General features: G+C 35.2%; 1 protein-coding gene across 1 annotated transcript in view; it reads right to left on the bottom strand.

The window, feature by feature from the left end:
- Positions 1-23,261, bottom strand: part of AKAP9 (A-kinase anchoring protein 9) — a 159,215-nt gene that overhangs the window by 87,365 nt on the left and 48,589 nt on the right. Inside the window, exons 11-21 of the mRNA XM_049768841.1 lie at positions 21,711-21,834; positions 20,798-20,883; positions 15,346-15,460; positions 14,865-15,060; positions 14,204-14,291; positions 11,922-12,014; positions 9,210-9,563; positions 7,491-7,715; positions 6,290-6,430; positions 5,697-5,800; positions 3,670-3,875 (exon numbers count right to left, since the gene is read on the bottom strand). Of these exons, the coding sequence (XP_049624798.1) occupies positions 3,670-3,875; positions 5,697-5,800; positions 6,290-6,430; positions 7,491-7,715; positions 9,210-9,563; positions 11,922-12,014; positions 14,204-14,291; positions 14,865-15,060; positions 15,346-15,460; positions 20,798-20,883; positions 21,711-21,834 (1,732 nt within the window). The remainder of the gene's footprint in view (positions 1-3,669; positions 3,876-5,696; positions 5,801-6,289; positions 6,431-7,490; positions 7,716-9,209; positions 9,564-11,921; positions 12,015-14,203; positions 14,292-14,864; positions 15,061-15,345; positions 15,461-20,797; positions 20,884-21,710; positions 21,835-23,261) is intronic.

A 23,261-nucleotide genomic window follows, 5' to 3' on the forward strand; every position in this document is an offset into this window, starting at 1 on the left:
AAGCATGAGAGAAGTATTTTAAAAGTTTGTTTTGTTTTTTTCAATAAAGCTTCTAGTAAAAATACAAGAGTAGCTCAATGTGCTAAAGGTGTGCTCTGCATGCAGGAGGATGATGATCCTCGGCAATATATGGTCTTAAAGCAATTCCAGATATGATCCTGTGCACTGAAGCAGGAGCAGCCCCTCCAATTATTGTCGGGTAAAGCCTTAAAATTTTTTTAGAGTACAGGTGGGGGAGGGGTGGGGAAGAAAGGATTTGGGACATTGGTGATGGAAAACTGGTGAGGGGGGTGTTCTTTACATGACTAAAACCCAACTACAATCATGTTTGTAATCAAGGTGCTTAAATAAAGATATTAAAATAAATTTTAAAAGTTTTTTTACATGCAGAACAGTGTCAATATATTATGGGCAGTAAATTCTTCAAAGTTTTACATTAGAAATCCTATAAGTTCAATGTTTCCTTCTGAATATGAATGGATCCTTCCTATATCAAAATTATATCAGTGATCATACAAATTTCATTAGTAAGGCATTATTATGATTTTATCATGTCTTGAATAGAATCATAATGCCTCCCTTGCTGTAAAGAACTGAACTTCTATAAATGAAGGACTCAAAGAGAAATTGCTCAATAAATTTTTGTAAAAATAAACTGATATAAATGCATATAACTGAAAAATGTTACAATTATTGAGAATTGTAATAATAAGGCATTGAATACATATTACGAAATTTAAAAACAATCATGCATCCCTTAAGGATACTCATGACATTCTTCAAAGAAATGAATAAAACACTTCTGAAATTCATCTGGAACAATGAACACGTGTAAATAGCTAGAGCAACCCTTGAGAAAAGGAATATGGAGGCATCAATTTCCTCAACTTTAAACTGTATTACAAAGCTATAGTCATTAAAACAGCATGGTATTGGACTAAAGACAGACCCTCAGATCAGTGGAGTAGACTATTCAGAGAATGTTCCCCAGACATACAATCAATTAATCTTTGATATAGGGACAATAAATGCAAAATGGAGCAAGAAAAGCCTCTTCAACAAGTAGTATCAGGACAACTGGTCAGCCACTTGAAAAAAAAAAACCTCAGATTTCCATCTAACACCCTGCACAAAGGTCAAATGCAAATGGTTTAAAGATCTGGATATCAGAACCAAAGCTATAGATATACAGAACACATAGGTGAAAAACTCCAAGACATTGAAACTAACTAAAGGCATCCATCTTCAAGGAGGAAACAGCACTCTTTAAACAAGTTAAAGCAGAGATTAAACAGATGAACTATATCAAGTTGAGAAGCGTCTGCACCACAAAGTATTGAAATAATGCCTAGGATACAAAAGCCACCCACAGAATGGAAGCTATTCACCCAATACCCATCAGATAAGGGAATAATATCTAAGATATACAAAGTACTGACAGAACTTTAAAAAAAAGAAAAAACCCAAAATCTAACCCCATCAATAAATGGGGAGAAGAAATGAACACATAATTTCTCACTCAGGGGTTACTCTTGGCTATGCACTCTCAGAAATCGCTCCTGGCTTGGGGGACCATGTGGGATGCCGGGGGATTGAACTACATCTGTCCAAGGTTAGCATGTGCAAGGTGACTCCCTACCTTTTGCGCCACTGCTTCAGCTCCTAAATAAAGATATTATTAATAAAAAAAAGCAATCACACAAGAAAATAAGGTTGTAGAACAGATGTCTACTTTTTCACAGTTAAATATATAAATAATAATCTCTGTTAAATTACTGATATATTCTTTTCTACAGTTATAGGTATACTGATCTAGAAGTCAGCTTACAGTCTTCTAAGATACTCTGCTTAATATTTTACCATCCACCAGTCTAAAGTATCTTTGAGAGGGGCCAAAGAGTAGGTAGAGAGTTGAGTTTCTTGCCTGTTCCTGGTCAACCCCGGTCTGGAACTTCAAATATTGTCCCCTGAACACAGAAACAAAAATAAACCTGAAGCACTGTGGGGTATTGCCAAAATACTATTAAAAAGATCTAAGGTAAGAGAAGTGACTGACATTTAACTTTGCAATCTAAAAAAATTCTTCACAATATTCTGATATGTCTTATCAGTAACAGAGCAACCCCTCAAACATTTAATACCTATTTTTGAAATAATTGCCTTTTTAAAAAAAGAATCTGATAAACTCTTTTACAAAGACACCAATAAAATATGACCTAATTTTTTTCTAAGTACTAAAGTTCATGTGCAGAAAAATATTGCCCATGATCAGAGTTTGACCAAGAGTAAAGACGATTTGCGGCAATAGCAGGTGCCATTGCCTTGAATGCACCAGCATCCCTGGTATCCCCTTGAGCACCAAATAGTAATTCCTGAGTGCAGAACCAGGAATAAGCCTTGAGCATCCCCAGAAGATAATTTGAAATATACTTCTATATTTTGTTTTTGGTTTTGGGTCACACCCAGCGGCGCTCAGGGATTACTCCTGACTCTGCACAGAAATCGCTCCTGGCAGGCAGGGGAGACTATATGGAATACCAGAATTCGAACCACTGTCTGTCCTGACTTGGCTGCATGGAAGGCAAATGCCTTACAACTGTGCTATCTCTCCAGCCCTTAAAAAATACTTCTACATAGTTTGAAAGAACAAATTTTAAAGAAAAAAAATTTTAACAGAAACATTTTAAAAATTTAATTCGATGCTTTTAAATAAATTTTACTTGATGTCCAAAAATTAAGTAATTATTGCTTATATAGTCTAATTATTAAAGCTATCAATGTATCTATAATATCTATAATTAAACATATCTATAATATCTATAATCAGATACTACTGGCTGGTTGTAGTTAGGAAAACCTTTTGTTAGTGTGTTATCTTCTTAATAGAATACCCTTGAAAAGTATTTAAACTGACATTCTAATGTCTGTCTCTACCTGGTGAGAAATACTCAGAAACAGTGGTGAAATGTACTTTCATTTTCTGACTCTGTATTATTAACCCTAATTCTCTCCATTTGACAAAACTTTCTCCACTTTTGATCCATGATTACCTCAACAGCAAGAAACAAAGAAATGAAATGAAGAGAATATGGAGGTCAGCAATGTGAATTTAGAAATTCAAAGAGCGAGTACACAGAGCTGGAAGGTTGACCTGGAAGATAGGACTATGAGAAGTCAGGACTTAATCTTCGGATTCACACACATTTTGTCATAGTTTACTTTTACAAAAGGAAGAAAGGGACTGACAAAGGATAGTCCTGAGATGACATCAAACTTAGTTTCTTATCAAGACTTACTACTGACCATCTCATCAGGTAAGTTTTAGTCTGAAAATCTCTTTGTTCTTAACTTTCCTTAGATTTGAGGTTGGGTCTCGAGATAACTGGTAAGAGTCTGTATGATGACATGACAATTTTATTCCTATTGGTGGGCAAATAGTTTCTAGTTTGTAAAGGAGAACAGTAATTCATAGTATATTCGATAACATCTCTAAGACAGAAAATGTTATATAAAAATGGCATTTTGAAAATAATGACTTAATGTATTTATTTGTATTTGGAGGTCTTCTGTTAGAAAATATTTGATCCTTTCTACATTTTCCATACAGAACAAGTATCTTGAATTCAGATATAGATAAAGATAGTTTCAACTGTGAAATAAAACTAGTACCTCCAGAGTGAGCCTCATGGACACATGACTTCATAGGTGTCTCAGCTTCTGACCTCCAGATCAGACTGCTAGATGACTGGCCTTTATTGGATCTATCTAGAATACCAAGGACATGGCGACCGATTGTTTCTTCCACAGCTGCTGTTGTCTTTACAACTTCTAAGAGAACCTTCAGAAGTCTGTTATTAGCTTTCTGGAGTGCATATCTGTATGGATAAAGAAACATTTATCAAAATGTTTAACCTTGAAAATGAACATTTTACGATGCTTCACTAAAATTGCATTTCAAAATTGTTTCACTCAGAAAAAACATGTTCTTCCCTAAAAAATGCAACTATATCTATTATAAAGTATCTTTTTTAACTTCATAATTAATTATAAAATTTGCTTTCTTCTGGTAATTTTTGGTGAACCAGTAGATCATAACATGTTTTTACAAAATTTGAAGAGTGAAGAGTAATTGAACCCAGGGAAAGTATTATATGCAAGGAAAGTATTATATTGCTGACCTACCTCACCAGCTTTTAATATTTTTAGAAAATATACAGCTCTTTAATGATCTGAATATCAAATGACCATACTTTTAAGCAAATACTTTGCAAATTAGAAATTTTAAATTTAAATTTCTAAAATGTTAAAGGAGAGCAAAAAGTTAAGTTTGATAAGGAGTGGTAGAGCACATTAAAATTATCTTAGGGGCCAAATTTCTCCATGTAAGCTGAGGAAGGAGATTAGGAGGTAGGAGGACAAGGCGAAGTGACAGTCACAGAAATTGGGAAAGGAGGAAATTAATTTAGCAGATATTAGTTTTAATTTAAAGAAATAATTTTCAACTGAGTAAAACATTTTTAAATATTATATGTCCTTAATATTAATGTGAGGAAACTATTCTTACTAAAATCTTTATGTTATGTTATATATTAACTTTACAAAATCAAAGTAAGGAAATGTTTTGGTAATATTAATTTAAATTATAAATGTATTCCTATATAAAATAGCAATGTATTGCAAGTTTCCATTTATTACAGTTGTTCTTTATAAATTAAAATTTTTTTTTGGGGGGGGGCCACACCCGGCGGTGCTCAGGGGTTACTCCTGGCTGTCTGCTCAGAAATAGCTCCTGGCAGACACGGGGGGCCATATGGGACACCGGGATTCGAACCAACCACCTTTGGTCCTGGATCGGCTGCTTCTAAGGCAAACGCCGTTGTGCTATCTCTCCGGGCCCTATAAATTAACTTTTAAAAATTAAATCATTGTGAGATAGAATTAAAGAGTGTTGATAGCTGAGTTTCGGTCATACAATTACATTGTAAGTTAATGAAAAATAAAAAAACTAAATATGAACTATTACACACAATTTTTTTCTTATCAATAATAATCTAGGATGTAGCTTATATTTGTGATTTTTTTTTTTTTTGTTGTTGTTGTTTTGGAGCCATACCCGGTGACGCTCAGGAGCTACTCCTGGCTATGTGCTCAGAAATCGCTCCTGTCTTGAAGGACCTTATGGGACGCCGGGAATCGAACCAAGGTCCGTCCTGGGTCAGCAGCGTGCAAGGCAAATGCCCTACCGCTGTGCTATCGCTCCGGACCCCTATACTTGTGATTTTTAACTACCAGTTTGTTAATTAATGCCAGTCCACAAGTATAGAAAAGTCTGAAAACTGCTAGATCATGTTAATTGGTTATCTATACGGTAGAGGAATAAATTTACAAGCATAAGTTTTTTCAAGATAAAATATTGCTTATGAACAGAATAAACTAATCAAGAACTATCACTGAGCAAATAAGGGCTTATAACATTATACAATATGTAATATATCATATAATAACATTGTATTAACAATGCAAGCAATAATATTAAATAAAATATCTTATAATCAAATATTTAACATAATTATACTTAAAAACACAATTCTTGAAGTATAAAGTACAAATTGAATGTAAAAGATAAAAATTAAGATCAAGGTTTTTTTACTGTTAAAAACTATTTTAATTAACTTTGGATTGAGAAAAATGCAAACCTTTCATTGGACAGAATGTTAGGAGGCACATCTTCAGCTTTTCGATTCAATTCCTTTTCTTTAAAAGTCTGTTCTTCAACTTCCCCTTGGTTTTCATTTTCATTCTGTTTAAATTTGTGTAAAGGTAGAGAGGACAAGAAAGAAAGAAAACCTGTCATCTTGGAAATAGCATGCCAATTCTTTTATATTGCTATAAAGTGAAACAAACCTCTGTGTGCAAAATGTAGCTTGACATAATGTTTAACTACATTTTATCAAAAGATTAGCTTATCAAAAAAAGATAAAGCAAGGCAAGCATACAGATATAAAATTGTTAGTGGGTTGATAATGAAGACTACAGTGCCATAATATAGGTTCTTAGGTTGTTCCTTGGTAAAAACAATAGTTGTACCTATGTCAGATTCAAATTATCTTAAACAAAATGTAAGCCATCTTGACGTCACCTACCTTACATGCAAGCAATCTTATCATTAAATGAAAACACATGTTCATTAAACGAAACACTTAAAAACACGTATCACACCACAACAAAAAAAACAGATCCTACTGCATTGTTGATCCATAGCTCCTAAAAGGGCTAAAGTCCATACTACCTGTGTTTGCGTACTGCTGTTGTGCAGCTCACAACACAACTTCTCTCTTCCAGCTAGAGATATTTGCTTTAATGCTTCCAGCTCCTCTAGAAGCACCCTCTCTCTTTCTGAAACCAGGTTTTCATTATCTATTGAGGATCTCTAAATAAGAAAAAAGTCATGAGAGAAAGTTGTTTACGATAGAAGAATAAGAGCAGAAATATTAAGCAGATTTCTTTTAACCCCCTGGGACCAATGGGACTTGGTTCTACCTTTGACCCAAATCCCATAATGAGGGTTAAAAGCATATATTACATTCAATGCAAAATTTGAAGTATAAAAAGAGAGTCAATTAAGATTACTTAGCCATTTATGCCATTCAAAAATATTTATATGACAATTTTGCATTGAAAAATTCTGAAGTTTTCAATTTACAAAATGCATTGAAGAAAAGCAAAATTAACTTTTCTAAATAATATACTTTCTGTTCAGCTCTCAATTTCCTCATTCTGCTTGGAAAACCTCATTCCAAGAACATTTCTTTTCTCTCTTGCTAGTTGATTCTCTAATTACATTAAAATTTGTTTTCATAAGGAATTCTATTTTAATATTCCTTGCTTTTCTGCAATGATTTTTATGAGAATTTATCGCAATTGATAAGAATCCAGCTCCCAATACCAAGAATCTGTAAATTTAGTCAAGAAAGGTATAGAAAACATCATGTAAAGTTGTATTTTTCAGAAACAAGGAGAAATGTCTTCTTAGAGAAAGTTGAGAAACATTATTGTAGATTTCCATTCATGATTAAAAAGATAGATTAGAGGCAAATTAAGGTAAATTTGGAGATGCTAGTTGGTGGATTCTGAAATGTCTAATGAATGAAGGAAAGTTGAGTATCAACTGTAACTTAGCATAAAGTATCTCTGAAATTTTCAAAGTCCTTTGTACCATAAATGGTCAAGAGAACAAATAAGTTTAAAAAGAGAGGAATCTTACAGCCACTTTTAAAGTCATATAAAATGGTAGAGACTGTGTGTTATGTAACAGTGAGCTGGATATCCTTAACCAAATCTAAGGTGGTTGTGGTATGTTGTGAAATCAGTAACTTTTGTTAAATATCTGTATTTATTCCAATTTTGGCAATAATTTTAACTATATTTCTAATAAAGGCTACACAAAGAATATTGCTATTTCTGTTGGACAAAAATATAGAAATCAATACCTGAGCTAACTGTCTATTTAGTCTCTTAATCTCTTCCTGAAGTTGTTCTTGGTCTTCTCTCTGTCTCTCCATCTGGCGCATGTGTGCTTGCCTCAACAGTTCTGTGGCCTGTTGATGCTCTTGGTATTGTCGTACAAGTTCCTGCCTCATATCTTCCAATTGTTCTTCATTTAACATTAATTGCCTAGAAGCATCCATATTTGATGCTGAAATCTCATCATGGATCTATAAGTGAGAAAGAAATTTCAATCATAACATTTTGTAGAAATATGTCAGCATCAGAATATGACAGAAATATTGAAATAGATCTACTTCTAATCACATAAAGCTCTTGTATTATTCTAATTATTAAACTATATATTTTCAAAGATAAATCTATGCAAGAAAAGAAACAGTGATTTGCAGTAATTGATCTAGTCATCATAGTTCAACAGAGAGATGCTTACTATGAAACAGTGTTCATATATTTTATTTGAGACTGAAAGTTTTATAGTTTTTTTACACAGACATAAGAAAAATCAACTCCTTATCTGTTTAATCTCTCCCTTAATTTACCTCTTGAGCTGAACAGGTAATAGTTGGGCAATTTACTTAGAAAGTTAAGGCATTTGCCTTATATGTAAACAACCCTACTTTAATCTCCAATATTTCAGATGGTCCACTGAGCATGGTGACCCCAAAGCATGGGACAAGTAACACCTAACCAACAACAGTGTAGCCCCCAAATTCACAGCCCATCTTCCACAAATTACCAATTAAAAAGAATTCCATTTTAAACAGTTACCAGTAAATGAAGAATTTCATGGACATCTCAAAAGCACATCACAGAAAATTGACAAACTTTATCTGAATATGCCTCTCATTGTGACATACATACCCAATTCTGAATTGGGTTTTTTGTTTTTCGTTTGTTTTTTTTTTTTTGGTTTTTGGTTTTGCAAGGGCCACACCCACTGACACTCAGGGGTTACTCCTGGCTCTGTGCTCAGAAATCGCTCCTGGCTTGGGGAACCATATGGAACGCTGGGGGATCGAACTGAGGTCTGACCTAGGTCAGTCATGTGCAAGGCAAACACCCTACCACTGTGCCATCGCTCTGGCCCCCCAATTCTGAATGTTAAAGTGAATTTATATAATATTCAATGAGGTAGTATTATTCTGCTACTTGCATAATTGAGGTACAGATAGAGAATAAATCTTACACTATTAAAAAATAAAGAATAAAATGACTAAATATACAGAATAGAATGCTTTAAACTGTCTTTTTAAGAAACCATTCCCTTGTAATATTATCATATTATAGTATATTTATTTAAACTTAAATGATTCAAAATAAAACACAATTTAAATGAGATATTTAAGAACAATATTATGAACTAGACTTATTTAATAAGTTATTATGTACTTGCAAGTAAAACATTCATAACTGACAATATAAATTATAAAGTAGGACACTTTTCTTTTTTTTCTTTTTTTGGGTCACACCCAGCAGCACTCAGGGGTTACTCCTGGCTCTGCACTCAGAAGTCACTCCTGGCAGGTTGCTGGGATTCGAACCACCATCCTTCTGCAGACAAGGCAAACACCCTACCTCCATGCTATCTCTCCGGTCCCGGTTTAACACTTTTCATTAAAGCAACATTATTGCTCATAAAAGTCATATTAAAATACATAAATTATGTTTTATAGAAATAAAATTTTCCATTGCAAAAAACTTACAGTTTCTCTAGTTGTACATGTTTTTTCTTTAGAGAACAGATCTTCTGAAATAGTCAGTTCATACTCCTTTGACTCTAACATGAGATTGTCCTTATTTGATAAAAGAACTTCCTTTCCATCTTCTCTTAATTCTTTACTGAGTGGTTTAAATTCGTCTTTAAATGTCATATCTGTTGTCACAGAACTCTGAAAATTAACCCGACCTTGTGATAACTTCATTTCTTTTACAAAATTTTGTTCTTCATGCTGACACAAAATTTGTGGTTGTTTTGATAATGACAAGACTTCTTTTTCCCTGGAGAATCTTGATAGTTCAGTTTGTTGAGCAAATGCTATACTCATTGATACAATGACCTAAAAATCAGGAGAATTAAATTTATAAGTATAATTGAAAATTTACCATTATTGCTCAAATTTACAGAAATTAAAAGCTATTGTCTCAAGTCCTGAGTGAGAGTACAGAGGGTAGAATCTCTGCCTTTACAAGCAGTTGACTCGAGTTTGATCCCTGTCACCCCTTATGGTACATAAGCCTACCAGGAATAATAAGTGATCCCTCAGCACGGAGCCAGGAAGGAGTCCTTAGCGTCACTGGGTGTGACCCCAAAACAAAACGAAACAAAATACACCACAGTCTCATAATATTAAATCTAAAGTAGTTGATAACAAAGCAATAAGAAGATGAATATTTGGAAAAGAATCTAATGTCAAAATGTTTTTCTGCTTGGACTTTGAAATTTAAAAATGTCTTCTTGTATTGAAGAGCAGAAGAATTAAGTCTTCAGTAAGAGGCATGCCACTGGGATAGCGGTCAGGGGCATGGGGGATAAATTAGGGAGGGGAACACAAGGACAATGATGGAGGGGGAAAGTGACTGGCATAGAAGGGAAACTGGGTACATTGATGGAGGGAATGAACATTGGTAAAGGGACTGAAGTTCGAACAGTTTGCAATTGAAACTGAATAATGAATAACTTAACTCATTATTAAATAATGTAAGAAAAGGTGACTAAGGGGCCGGAGCGGTGGCACAGTGGCTGACCTAGGACGAACTGTGGTTCCATCCCCTGGCATCCCATATGGTTCCCCCAAGCCAGGAGTGATATCTGATAGCCAGGAGTAACCTCTGAGTGTCACCGGGTGTGGCCCCAAAACAAAACAAAAAAACAACAAACAAAAAAGTAACTCAATTAAAATTTTTAAATAAAAACTTTAAAAGGAAAAAAATAGTTTTCTTGTGACTAGAGATAATATAGTGGCTAGAACATATGCCTAGTATATAAATAACTGGGATTCAATTCCTAACTTATGGTCTCTGAGCATTCATTGCTGGATGCAGCCCTGAGGTTCCCAGAACCACAGAACCCCAAGCAATGCAGTATCTTTGGACTATTGAACTAAACTGCTGAATGGGTTGACTAAAAATTGCTGGTTTCTCATACAAAGTCCGAGCAGCAGGCAGATACAACATTAATGGAAAACAAAACCAAACAACCACAAACTAGCACTTCTTTCAATTAACTAGATAAGATTATAAAAAATGAGCAAATACTACAGGGATTAAGGTATTTGCCTTGCATGGAGGCCAACCTGAGTTTGATCCTCAGCACCACATATGATTCTCTCCAAGCCTCTTAGGTGTGAGCAGGAATAAGCCTTGATTTCAGTTTGGTTTGACCCCCAACAAAACAAAACAAAAATAAGTTTTCTGACTTTTCACTTTGACCTCTATCAAGTCAAATTTATAAATAAGAAAGAGCTTATTCCCACTTATGCTCTGCTGGGTTTTTCACTTAATTTATTTTAACCTGAATCCTTATGGACTTTTTGTTATATCAATGCTGTTACAAAATATTAAATTTCTATAGCATTGTTTGATTAAAACAGTAATAATAGTATAAAATAAATAAACTCAGAATACAGTGTCCTGATATAATAACCCAAGCTTGCATAAAAACAAAGACAAAAATTATAAAATCATATTCACAGAATATGTGGTATGTTTGGTATTTAAGAGAATGACTTTGAAAGTAGCAGCTAGGATAGAGAGATAAGCAAAACTCATGCCAATAAATTCCTGCACTTCAATAGTGGCTAAAAATGTTCAATGGTAATTGTTACTTAGTTCTTAGTCACTGTCTGATATATATAATACACCTGCTTCTCTGGCAGGAAGATTATAAAGGTAATATGCAAAACCTAACCACCTTCTTCCTTGTCTTATACTATATCCTTCACCTTAAGGAAAGTGAAACTCCTTCCAAAATACTGCTTGTTTTGGCTTTCTGAAAAGGTTCTGTAACTTAATACCCTGCATTAAGAGAATAAATATTTTCTTTAGGGGCCAGGCGGTGGTGCTAGAGGTAAGGTGCCTGCCTTGCCTGCTGTAGCCTAGCACAGACCGTGGTTCGATCCCCTGGCGTCCCATATGGTCCCCCAAGCCAGGAGCGACTTCTGAGTGCATAGCCAGGAGTAACCCCTGAGCGTCACTGGGTGTGGCCCAAAAACCAAAAAAAAAAAAAAAAAAATTTTCTTTAGCATTTCACAGAACAGTTTGCTGAAAAAAATTGTGGTTATATTACTTACTGACATATTAAAAATGACCCACACATAAATTTATGTCAAAAACTTGGTACATTATCACAGTAAATTTTTTTGAAGGCCAAAAGGAACTATAATCCATAATAACCTCTAAGCAAACTATAAATTTACCTTAGCTACTTCTTCTTCTAATCGTTCTTGGTACCGCTTTTCCAGCAACTTAACCACATGTGCTTCCTGTTTCACTCCAAATTCATCAGAAAACTACATCAAAAAAGCAAAATATAAATTATATGCCATGCATTTTATGCTTCTATTCTCAAATATCACAAATAAAACACAATCTCTTAGAAAGCTTTTAGTATTTAGCTATTCTCTTAATTAAAAATTAAAAATTAATTAAAAACAATTGAAACAATTAAAAACAGTATTTAATTAAAACAATGCTTCTAGTGAATGGTTCTATTGTATAAGTCTACAATTTCACTCACTACTGTGAACTTAATAACAGAGATACAAAGAAATATATTTTAAGGGACCAAAGAAATAAATAGGTGCTTCCTTGCATGGGTTCAATACCTGGCATCCCTTATAGTTCCCCTAGCCTGCCAGGTGTAACCCCTGAGCACCACTGGATGCTCAAAACCAAAACAAAAATAAATATATGGCACATTTGCAGGCCAAAGCTATAGAACAATGAGTAGGTATTTGACTTGTACGTAGCTGACCCAGATTCAATCCTTGGCATTCCATGATCCCCCAAGAAACACCAGCAATAATTCCTGAGTATAGAACCAAGAGTAAGTCATGAGCATTGTCAGGTGTGGCCCTAAACAATATATATATTTGCATACATTTGCAAATTTTAATGGAAAGATAGCAGACAAAAAATTTCTTAAATAGGGGCCAAAGAGGTGGTGCAGCAGTAGGGCATTTGCCTTGCGATTGGCTGACCTAGGACGAACCAAAATTGGATCCCCTGGCATCCCATATGGTCCCCCAAGCCAGGAGCAATTTCTCAGTGCACAGCAGGGAGTAACACCTGAGTATCACCGGGTGTGGCCCAAAAAAAAAAAACAAATACGAGGCCCCAAGAGATAGCACAGTGGCGTTTGCCTTGCAAGCAGCCTGTTCCAGGACCAAAGGAGGTTGGTTCGAAACCCGGTGTCCCATATGTTCCCCCGTGCCTGCCAGGAGCTATTTCTGAGCAGACAGCCAGGAGTAACCCCTGAGCACCGACAGGTGTGACCCCCTCCAAAAAAAAACAAAACAAAATAAAAAAAACAAAAACAAATACAAATAAATGTTTCTTAAATATATGACATATGCAAATTTAATTTTAGTAAAATATCAAAATGGTTATCTTTGCTCAGAAATTTTAAGCTAATTTTCTTTATAGTATATGTAATAACAAGATCTAGTTTTTTTACAAATGCAAGTTAGTGATAAACATGTTTTTAAAGAAAAACATATTCTCAGCATAAGAGTACTATTTATTTATAAACAATTAAATGTCATTCAAATATTCATATGGGATAAATGGCAAAAAATAAAAATACTGGGGCTGAAGAGATAGCATAGAGGTAGGGCATTTGCCTAGCATGCAGGACAGTGGTTCAAATCCCAGCATCCCATATGGTCCCTGAGCCTGCCAGGAGCAATTTCTGACCGTAGAGCCAGGAGTAACCCCTGAGCGCTGCTGGGTATGACCCAAAAACAAAAAATAAAACAAAAATATACTGACAATATCATTCATTGGCATCGAAAATGAGAAACAGAAAACAATGTGGTCTTTATATTTTTGAGGAATCCTAAACACTATTCTAGAGAAGTCATTGCACAAATCCCCATAATACCCTGAGGAGATATTACCAAAAACAAGCTGTGGGCCAGGGCCCTGAAACTGATTAGCTACTACCCAGTTCATACATGTTACACAAATAAATACTTTAGGTTAAAATGAATATATATGTTGGAACTCTCAAAACATCTTCATACTTACATAAGGTAAATATAGATAAATATAAAATCATATGAAAATAGGGCCCGGAGAGAGCATGGAGGTAAGGCGTTTGTCTTGCATGCAGAAGGTCAGTGGTTCAAATCCTGGCATGCTATAATGGTCCCCTGAGCCTGTCAGGGGCGATTTCTGAGCTAAAGCCAGGAGTAACCCCTGAGCACTGCCGGGTGTGACCCAAAAACAAACAAACAAACAAACAAAAACATATGAAAATAATAGTTTCAACAAAAACAAAAAACAAGGGCCAGAGAGATAGTACGCAGGTAGGCACTTGTCTCGCATAGCCAACAGGGTTCATTCCCCAGCATCCCAAGTATGGTCAGGCATAATTCCTGAGTGCAAAGCCAGGAGTAACACCTGAGCACTGCTGAATATGGCACCTGAACAAAAACAAACAAAAATGAGGATACTTAACAGTTTAAAAATAAAATACCTCTACTGCACCACCAATATTTTCTTTTAGACAACTCCCAGTTTTCAGTACATCAAATTCAGTCATTGCCTTTGACTCAATGGAAAAGCTAAAATAAATGAAAGAATGCAAAATATTAGAGTTGCCTGATTTAGTCTAGTAGATTAACAACAGCATCTTTATAATATATAACATAAAAACTACAAGTAAAATACATTTGCTGAGTGATATTATGGAATAGTATGGCAGGTAGAGTATTTGTTTTTGCACATGGCTGACTTAAATTTGATCTCTGACACCATATAATGGAGTCCAACCAGAAGTGATCCTTGAGTGCAGAGACAGGAGTTAAGCCCTTCATGGCCCCCAGAAACAAGGAAAAAATACTTTTGCTGATACCAATATTTATTTCATACAAATCAAAGAACTGTGTCTTTCCTTTTTCTTGATACTAGTATCTATTTTCTTTCTAGGAAATTTGCTTAAAACAGTTCTACGGTAGCTGACAAATGGTTTAAATGACAGGAGCACATATTTTGCATTTGAGGGCTCTGGATTCAATTGAGAATAAAGCAAGGTCCCCAGAGCATTTCTAGAGCATTTCTGGCTGTGACCAAAATAAACAGACTTTAACTGTTTCTTAGTTATAAATACTGCAGGATGAAATCATAAACAGAGATACCTTGGCTGAACTGTGACTTCTTTGACAGTTTGAAACCTTTGATGCAAACAGTTGATCTCTGTAGCAGGATTTTCTTCTGCTTCTTTTAATTGCTGGTGTACAGAAGATAAAGAATTTTCTAATTCTTGAATTGGTTCTTCAAGTTGTTTAATTTTGATATCTTGCAGACAACATAATTTGCCTGTATGACTGACATCTAAATTATGTATAAAAGAAAATGCACATTTCAATACAAATTCCTTAATAAAATATCACAATGACATTTTCTGTGTATATGGAGAATATTCATTTCTCTTAGAAAAAATGATGAAACAAATTCAAGAGCTACAAACCTTTATATTAAGAATTAGAAAACTTCAAACTAAAGCCATTATAATAAAATACCCAAAGTTACTAGTTGTCTCCAATTTTAAAATAAGACATCAAATGACTAAATTTGTGGTTAAAAAAATTATCACAGTATAAATATAATTTAACTTACCAATGTCTTGCAAACTGGACATCTGAGAACAAGTTGACAAGAACTTCATTTCTTCTTTTGGTAGGTTTTCTTCAGCAAATTCAACTTTCACATCATCTGTATTCTGTCCCTGAATCTATTGAAAATAAGTGATGACATTGACATATGATCCAGCATATTTTTTGAGACCACACCTAGTGGTGCTCACAAACTATTCCTGACTCTGTACCAAGAGTGACACTTAGCTATGCTTGGGACCATTGTGGTACTAAGGGATTCAAACCAGAGTTGGAGGTGCCAAAGCTGCATGAAAGGTAAAATGCTTTACCTCCTAGACTATTCTCCGGCTCCACAATCCAGTACTTTTTTGTTTTGTTTTGTTTTGTTTTAGTTTTTGGGTAATATTGGCAATATTCAGGATTTATTCCTGGCTGTGCATTCAAGAATTACTCTTGGAGATGCTCAGAGGACCTATGGGATGCCAAAAACAAAACCCATATTGGCTGCATGCAAAGATGGTGCAATTAACTGTTGTACAATGTTCTGCCCCCATCCCACCCAATACTCTGAAAGCTATACTAAAGCAATTTGACATTTAAAATGTTACTTTCAAAATCACCTAAAATTGAAAGGCTGATACAAATAATTCTTCCAACTCAGGCATTGATTCACACAATATTCTCTTCAAATCAGTGAAATATAGGGCCAGAGAGATAGCACAGCAGTAGAGTGTTTGCCATGCATGAGCTGAAATGCGGTTTGAATCCCGCCATCCCATATGGTCCCCCAAGACTGCCAGGAGCGATTTCTGAGCAGAGTCAGGATTAACCCTGATTAACTCCTGAGCACCGCCAGGTGTGACCCAAAAACCAAGGAAAAAAAATCACTGAAATAATTTCAATAGCTCTAAGGTTCTTTTATAAAGGGGAGAAGAAATTTAATTTCATACAATAAATGGTTGGAAGGAATTTTAGTAAGAGCTCCTAACTTTGAGTTGTTTTCAGAAATTTCAACTCATATGCACCCAAGTGGTAGCTTATTTGTTGAGCACATGCTCTGTATGCAGGAAGCCAGGGTTCAATTGTGGTGTTATATAGTCCTCAATCCCCAAGCACAATGAGGTACAGCCCCCAAACAATAAAATTTTCAACATGTGCACAGTAAAAGATAGCTTTTGAAACTTGGTAATAAAAATGTGATTCATCTCCATACATAACATATTTTGCAAACAAGTAAATGACAAGTGGTGTTATTCTATAGAAAAAATGGAAAACAAAAACAAAACCTGAAAATGGTCAGAAAGACAGCCAAGAACAACCCCCAAACACAGAACTATGAGTAGCCTTTGATACCACTGGGTGTGGCTTAAACTCTCCCGCACACCAAAAAAGGGAAGAAAGTAAAAAAGGAAGAGAAAACAGACATTTAGCTATATTGGTAGCTATTAAAATTAGGCAGCACATGTCAAACACACAAATACTCATTTAGTCACTCATCAAATATTTAAAATTCAATCATTCTCTAGTCTAGGTCAGAGTAATTTAATCAAAATCTTGAGGGTGTTAATGACTCTGAGTAATGAACTCTAAGATTAGGAAGAGACTGTGCTAAATATTGAATGCTAGGCTAATCTGCTTTTGTTGTATTGTGTTGTGTTGTGTTGTGTTGTGTTGTGTTGTAGCTCCCAAAGGCTCATTTTCAGTGATGCTGGGAGGTCTCCATGGCCACCTAATTGAGCTGGGTGGTATCCGAGACGGAACTCATGCCTCACATTTTCAAGACACATGTACTGTACCATTTTAGGTACATTCCCAGCCCCTCAGCTAAACTTTCATCTTATAAACATTAGTACCGATTGGAAATAATATAGACTGCTGATGCTGAAGCTGAATTGTTTTGTAAAGATTAATTAAAGGAAGGTAAGAAAGAAGGGATAATTTAAAAGGTATTTTAAAGAAGAGCCTAAAGTTGCTTCAGTAGATGTGGAATAGGAAAAGAAACTAGGCCACAATGACTCGTACTTTTTTCCATTCTCTTTGTTAATAAAATAAAGGCACTAGATATCTGTTTAATGGTCAAAAACAGAGAAAGTTGTATTCAAATTCTACAAGACTATCTTCAAGTTATATGGCTTGCTAAGAGGATTCATAGATTTCATATATAGTTGTACCAAAGAATAAAATTTTATTATTATAGCTAAAAGATTAAAACTAAATATTTTAAAATAAAACAAAGTTATGAATAAAAGATAAGTCAGCCTGATAAAGGTTTGTTTAACAAGATTAGAAAAGACTCCTGGAGCAAAGACCCAGATGAGCAGCAGACACAAACATCTCAAATGCTTTCCTACTGTGATTAGAGCAAACACTTGCTTCCTGTAGCATTAAATAATCACAAGATGTGCAGTGTTGTGTTCTACAGAAATGCACCTGTACCTAGAAATCTATCGATTTTTGATGAAGTGTCTGCTACAGAGGTATATTCTACCCTGTATATATTCAAATTTGGGCTCCTGGAAGGAAATCACATTTCAGACACAAATCATATTTTTGCACCATGTAGGGATGAGACACTACCACTTAAGTAAAGTTTTAGATTAGCACAGGGACTATATATTTTTTTCCAGTTGTTTTGGGTCACACCTGGTGAAACTCAGGGGTTACTCCTGGCTCTTCACTCAGAAATCACTCCTGGTTTAGCGGACCATATGAGATGCTGAGGATCAAACCCATGCCCATGCTGGGTCAACTGTGTGAAAGGCAAACACCCCACCACTGTGCTACCACTTTGGCCCCAGGGGCTAGATTCTTAAATTGTGACTTCCAACCCTCTATGATATCTTCTTTAGTTGTTGTTTTCAAAGTTTTTGTTGGGAGGTGGGGACAAGAGATGGGCTTATGCTTAACAAACCTTAGAAAACCATATGTGATGCTGGAGATAAGAGGAGGATCAGCTGCATGCAAGGCAAAAGCATCTCCCTAATGCCCCCATGGTAACTTTAGGAAACATTATTTTAAGATCAATTGTTTTGTGATTTGTTATTAGTAAATATTTGCTTTAAATATCTCTTTTATATACATAATACCAGAGGCTTCATAAAAAATTTGTTCAATATATACCTGTGTTATCTGGATACATGGTGCTTAAGCAATGTCGCCCACTTCTTTTTTATTTTTTGCATTTTGGGCCACACCTGGCAGTGCTCAGGGGTTACTCCTGGCTCTGTGCTCAAAAAATCTCTCTGGAGGGCTCAGGGGACAATATGAAATGCCGGGATCAAACCCAAGTGGGCATGTGTAAGGCAAGAGCCCTACCTGCTGTGCTATCACTTCAGCCCTGGCATTTCCATTCTTGAGCGATGCATGTTCATACTGAGTTGTATACTGGGACTCTTCACCTTTGGAGAAGTCATGCTCTCTTGAGTGCATTAGTCTCTTTATTATCCTCTCACTCTCCTACAAAATTTATTTTTTATTTTGTTTTGTTTTGGTTTTTGGGCCACACCCATTCAATGCTCAGGGGTTATTCCTGGCTAAGTGCTCAGAAATTTCCCCTTGCTTGGGGGGACCATATGGGACACCGGGGGATCGAACCGCAGTCCTTCCTTGGCTAGCGCTTGCAAGGCAGACACCTTACCTCTAGTGCCACCTCTCTGGCCCCTCCTACAAAATTTCTAAATAAAGCCTTTTTTACTTCAATTATTTTTTCCTTGGATAAACAGGAGTTACAATTGGGAAAGTCCAGATGTCAGTGAACTTAATTGGTGAAACTTGTAAATGAGCCTTTCTAGGGATAACCCTTGGCTTCATGAACTCTTTTCTGTAAGGAGAGTAATAAACTGTAGTCATACTTTAAAATTTGGTTTGTGGGAGATGATTCCAAGTTTCAGGTGTGTTTCTGTAGTATACAGACGTTGTACTCAGGGAATATCACTCTCATCAAAAACGTGCAGTGCCAGGGACTTAAATCCAAACTCCTGCAGGCAAAAATATGCTAGCTTTGCCCAGGGTCTTCATATGTAAACCACGTTATTCCAACATCACGTTGGCCATATGCAAGACAAGTGTTTACTAACCATATTATCTCTCAGACTCCTAAAGTTTTTGTTTTTATCTTTGTTTTTTTGTTGTAGCTGTTCGTTTGTGAGTGATTGCCAGTATACTCAGAGGGCCATGTTGTGCTGGGAATCAAACCTGGGCCTCTTGCATGCAGTCTGTACTTATCCTTTTGACACTAACTCCAGCTTTTATTTCAACACTTCCTCACATCTTTTAATATAGAAGACTTCTCACAAAATCGTTAAGTTGAAAACCTAGTAACTAGACAGTTATCCCAAAATGTGCCAACAATAAGCTAAGGAAAAAACAAAACCAAAAACATAACAAATAAAGCCATACCAATCTCATCTCGGTCTGTGGTTTTGTATAAAGGGCATGAATAGAAGTATTCACTATATATAGTAAAGAATAGTAGTTCCTACTATTCCTTAGAAGAGACAAACTTGGGGCCCGGAGAGATAGCACAGCGGCGTTTGCCTTGCAAGCAGCCGATCCAGGACCAAAGGTGGTTGGTTCAAATCCAGGTGTCCCATATGGTCCCCCGTGCCTTCCAGGAGCTATTTCTGAGCAGATAGCCAGGAGTAACCACTGAGCACCGCCAGGTGTGGCCCAAAAACAAACAAAAAAAAAAAAAAAAAAGAAGAAGAGACAAACTTTCTCCAGGTTTCATTTTTCTGCTTATTTGGCCTTCCTCTTCTTTACTGAGCTAAATTCACATAGGTATTTATATTTATCACCTCTGACATGTATCTCCTCCCTCCCTATGCTCAACTAAAATACTAAAGAATCTTTCATAAACAAGACAATAAAAGGCTAAAATTCCAAACAATTTCTTCAAAACAAAAAACAGATATAAGAATACTTAATTCGGGGCCAGAGAGATAGCATGGAGGTAAGGCATTTGCTTTTCATGCAGAAGGTCATTGATTTGAATCCAGGCGTCCCATTTGGTCCCCTGAGCCTGCCAGAGGTAATTTCTGAGCATAGAGCCAGGAGTAACCCTTGAGTGCTGCCAGATGTGACCCAAAAAAAAAATAAATAAATAAATAAAAGAAAGAAAAGAATACTTAATTTTTTTTTTTTTTTTGGCTCACACCCGGCAATGCTCAGGGGTTACTCCTGGCTCCACGCTCAGAAATTGCTCCTGGCAGGATCGGGGGACCATATGGGATGCCAGGATTCGAACCAATGACTTTATGCATGAAAGGCAAACGCCTTACCTCCATGCTATCTCTCCGGCCCCAAGAATAATTAATTCCTAATCAGTATCCTTTAATTCGTTGATGCAAATAAATATGCTATGTTCAATTGATTTCCAATTTATGCCCATTTATTTTAGAAATTCTTAATGAAGCCACATATAAAATAGTAGGCTACACATAAATGTAAGTGATATAATTTTCCACTTCACAGACCTTTCTTAATCGTGTCTGAAGTACCAAGAGTTTGTTGCATTCTTGTGTTACTCTGGTGAGAAGTTCTTGCATGTTTTCTTGAACATCTAGATAAATATAATTATTTTATTCTATGATAAAAGATGACTTTAAATAATCAATAAACTACTTAAAACTTTAGAAAATAGCTTACTAAAAGCAAACCTTGTATTTAATAGTAAAGTTAAAGTCTCAATTTAAAAATATTTGTTATGAAGATAACAAAATTTTATATTAAATATATTTTGATGTTCATTTGCATATTTTGTTCATTAGTTATACAAAGGAAAAGTAATAGGAAACATTAGCTATGAAAAACATTAAAAACTGAGGTGGTAATTTGTAAAAAAAATTAATGTAACACTAAAAAAATTGTTTTTTGTCTTTTTTGGGGGGGGTCATACCTGGCAGCGCTCAGGGGTTACTCCTGGCTCTGCACTCAGAAATGGCTCCTGGGAGGCTCAGGGACCAAATGGGATGCCGGGGATTGAACCCGGGTCCATTCCAGGTCAGCTGCATGCAAGGCAAATGCCCTACTGCTGCTGTGCTATCACTCTGGTCTCGTTTCTTAATTTTTTTTTTAAGAAAGTAAACCAATGAAATAAATTTATTTATGATAAATTTCAAAGATTTGAACCTCTGGCGTTAAATAAAGTATAATGAAGAAAAAATTAGAGTAGAAGGGAAAAAAAAGACAGATTTATAAACAATCCTAGTTCTCTTTATAAAACTACATTTTAAAATTAAAATGAATCTTAAAACACACCCATTCTATGAACTTGAAGGCAATATATTAAGAATATGAACTAAGCACATAGTTAATTAAACAATAAAGAATTTACCAACAGGTTTAAGAAAATTAATTTCTTTGTCCAATAGTATAAGCATTTATTACCTTGAACTTCACATCTAAAATCTTGTAATTCTAGTTCTTGATTTTCAGAGTTTGTTTTTTCTTCTACATTTTCTTTACATTTTGAAGAGGAAATATAATGATCACTGAGGATACTGCAAAAAGCCTGTTAACAGAATTAGGTATTTTGTGTAATTACAAGTTTGATTTCTCCCTCTACAGATAAACATTACATTCTTCTATGCAAAAAGATAGTTGAATTGCAGAAAATATCTATAAGCAAATATTCTTCTATGGGGTCAGAGTAACAGTAAGTGGATAAGGTATTTGCCTTGCACAGTGCATACTCAGGTTCAATACACCAAGTCAATATATAAAAGAAATACATTTTTCTCTCCCAATATTTGTAGAACATAAAATTCTTCTGACATGTGGAAAACAAATAATATTCATGGCACAAAACTAATATATTTTTATTCACTAAAATTATGAAAGTATCTGGTACATTAAATCATATTTTTAGCTTTTTATCATATCCTAATGTGTATCTGTAATGTCAGTCACAACTCAAAACAAAATAAAACAAGAGGGCCCTAGAGGAAAGAACAAGAATTTAAGAGTATCTCCATCAAGTGTATGGTCAAAAGTTCAAATTCCTGGTGATGTTTGACAGTCATTGAGTCTAGCAGCTCAGCTTTTTGCAGATGGTAACTCTGCAGTAGCTTTGCAGATATCTGGCATGTGACAGCCAAGTATACATAAGGACCACAAAAGGGGCCATGGCCAGAAACAAGCACTGCAACTAAAAAGATGTGTAGGAACCATGCTCAAGAATCAGGATCTCTGGAGTATATGTGTGTGTGAACCCAGCAGCTGAGTGTGAAAACACCACAGCCTAATGTACAACCCCGGTTTAGCACCCTATCCAGGTGATCAAAAAAACATCATCACCACTCAAAGTAGGGAAAGTAGGGAAGAAATAAAACAAATAAATAAAATTTAATTTAAATTTTAATTAAAATTAAATAAAATAAAGAATACTAGATGACAAGAACAATTCAAAAAGGGTAACTGATGTTGATTAATTTCTAAATATATTAAGTAAGGAATCAATCATACTTCATCAGAAATACCACTTTTACTGCTTATTAGATCAATCTTTCATACCTGATCATTTTAACATAACATCATAAGCACTCCACATTAAAATGACCTTCCTGCATTTGTTTACTTTGACATAAAGATTACATTACCACTGCTATTATTTCTGATAGTTATTAAAATACACTATGCCTTCTATATTCATACCCAATTTTCAATGCAGACATTTCTATAAAACATGAGTAATTTTTGGTGATTTAGAAACACTAATTTAAGATAGCTGACATTCTTTAGAAATTTCTCCTGAGCAGTAATTTAACTTTCACTCAAAAACAATAAATGTCAGGTAATCACCTGTCAAACACTTTATATGTAAAGTTTTACCTTTTGAGGATCTGTCTTGAGCCATACCCAGAGAGATTCTCAGGGATGATTCCTAATTTTGCACTAAGAAATTACTCCTGGAATGAATGGGGGACTTTGCTGGGGATC

The sequence above is a fragment of the Suncus etruscus genome, chromosome 1 (assembly GCF_024139225.1).
Source record: "Suncus etruscus isolate mSunEtr1 chromosome 1, mSunEtr1.pri.cur, whole genome shotgun sequence".
Lineage (NCBI taxonomy): Eukaryota > Metazoa > Chordata > Mammalia > Eulipotyphla > Soricidae > Suncus > Suncus etruscus.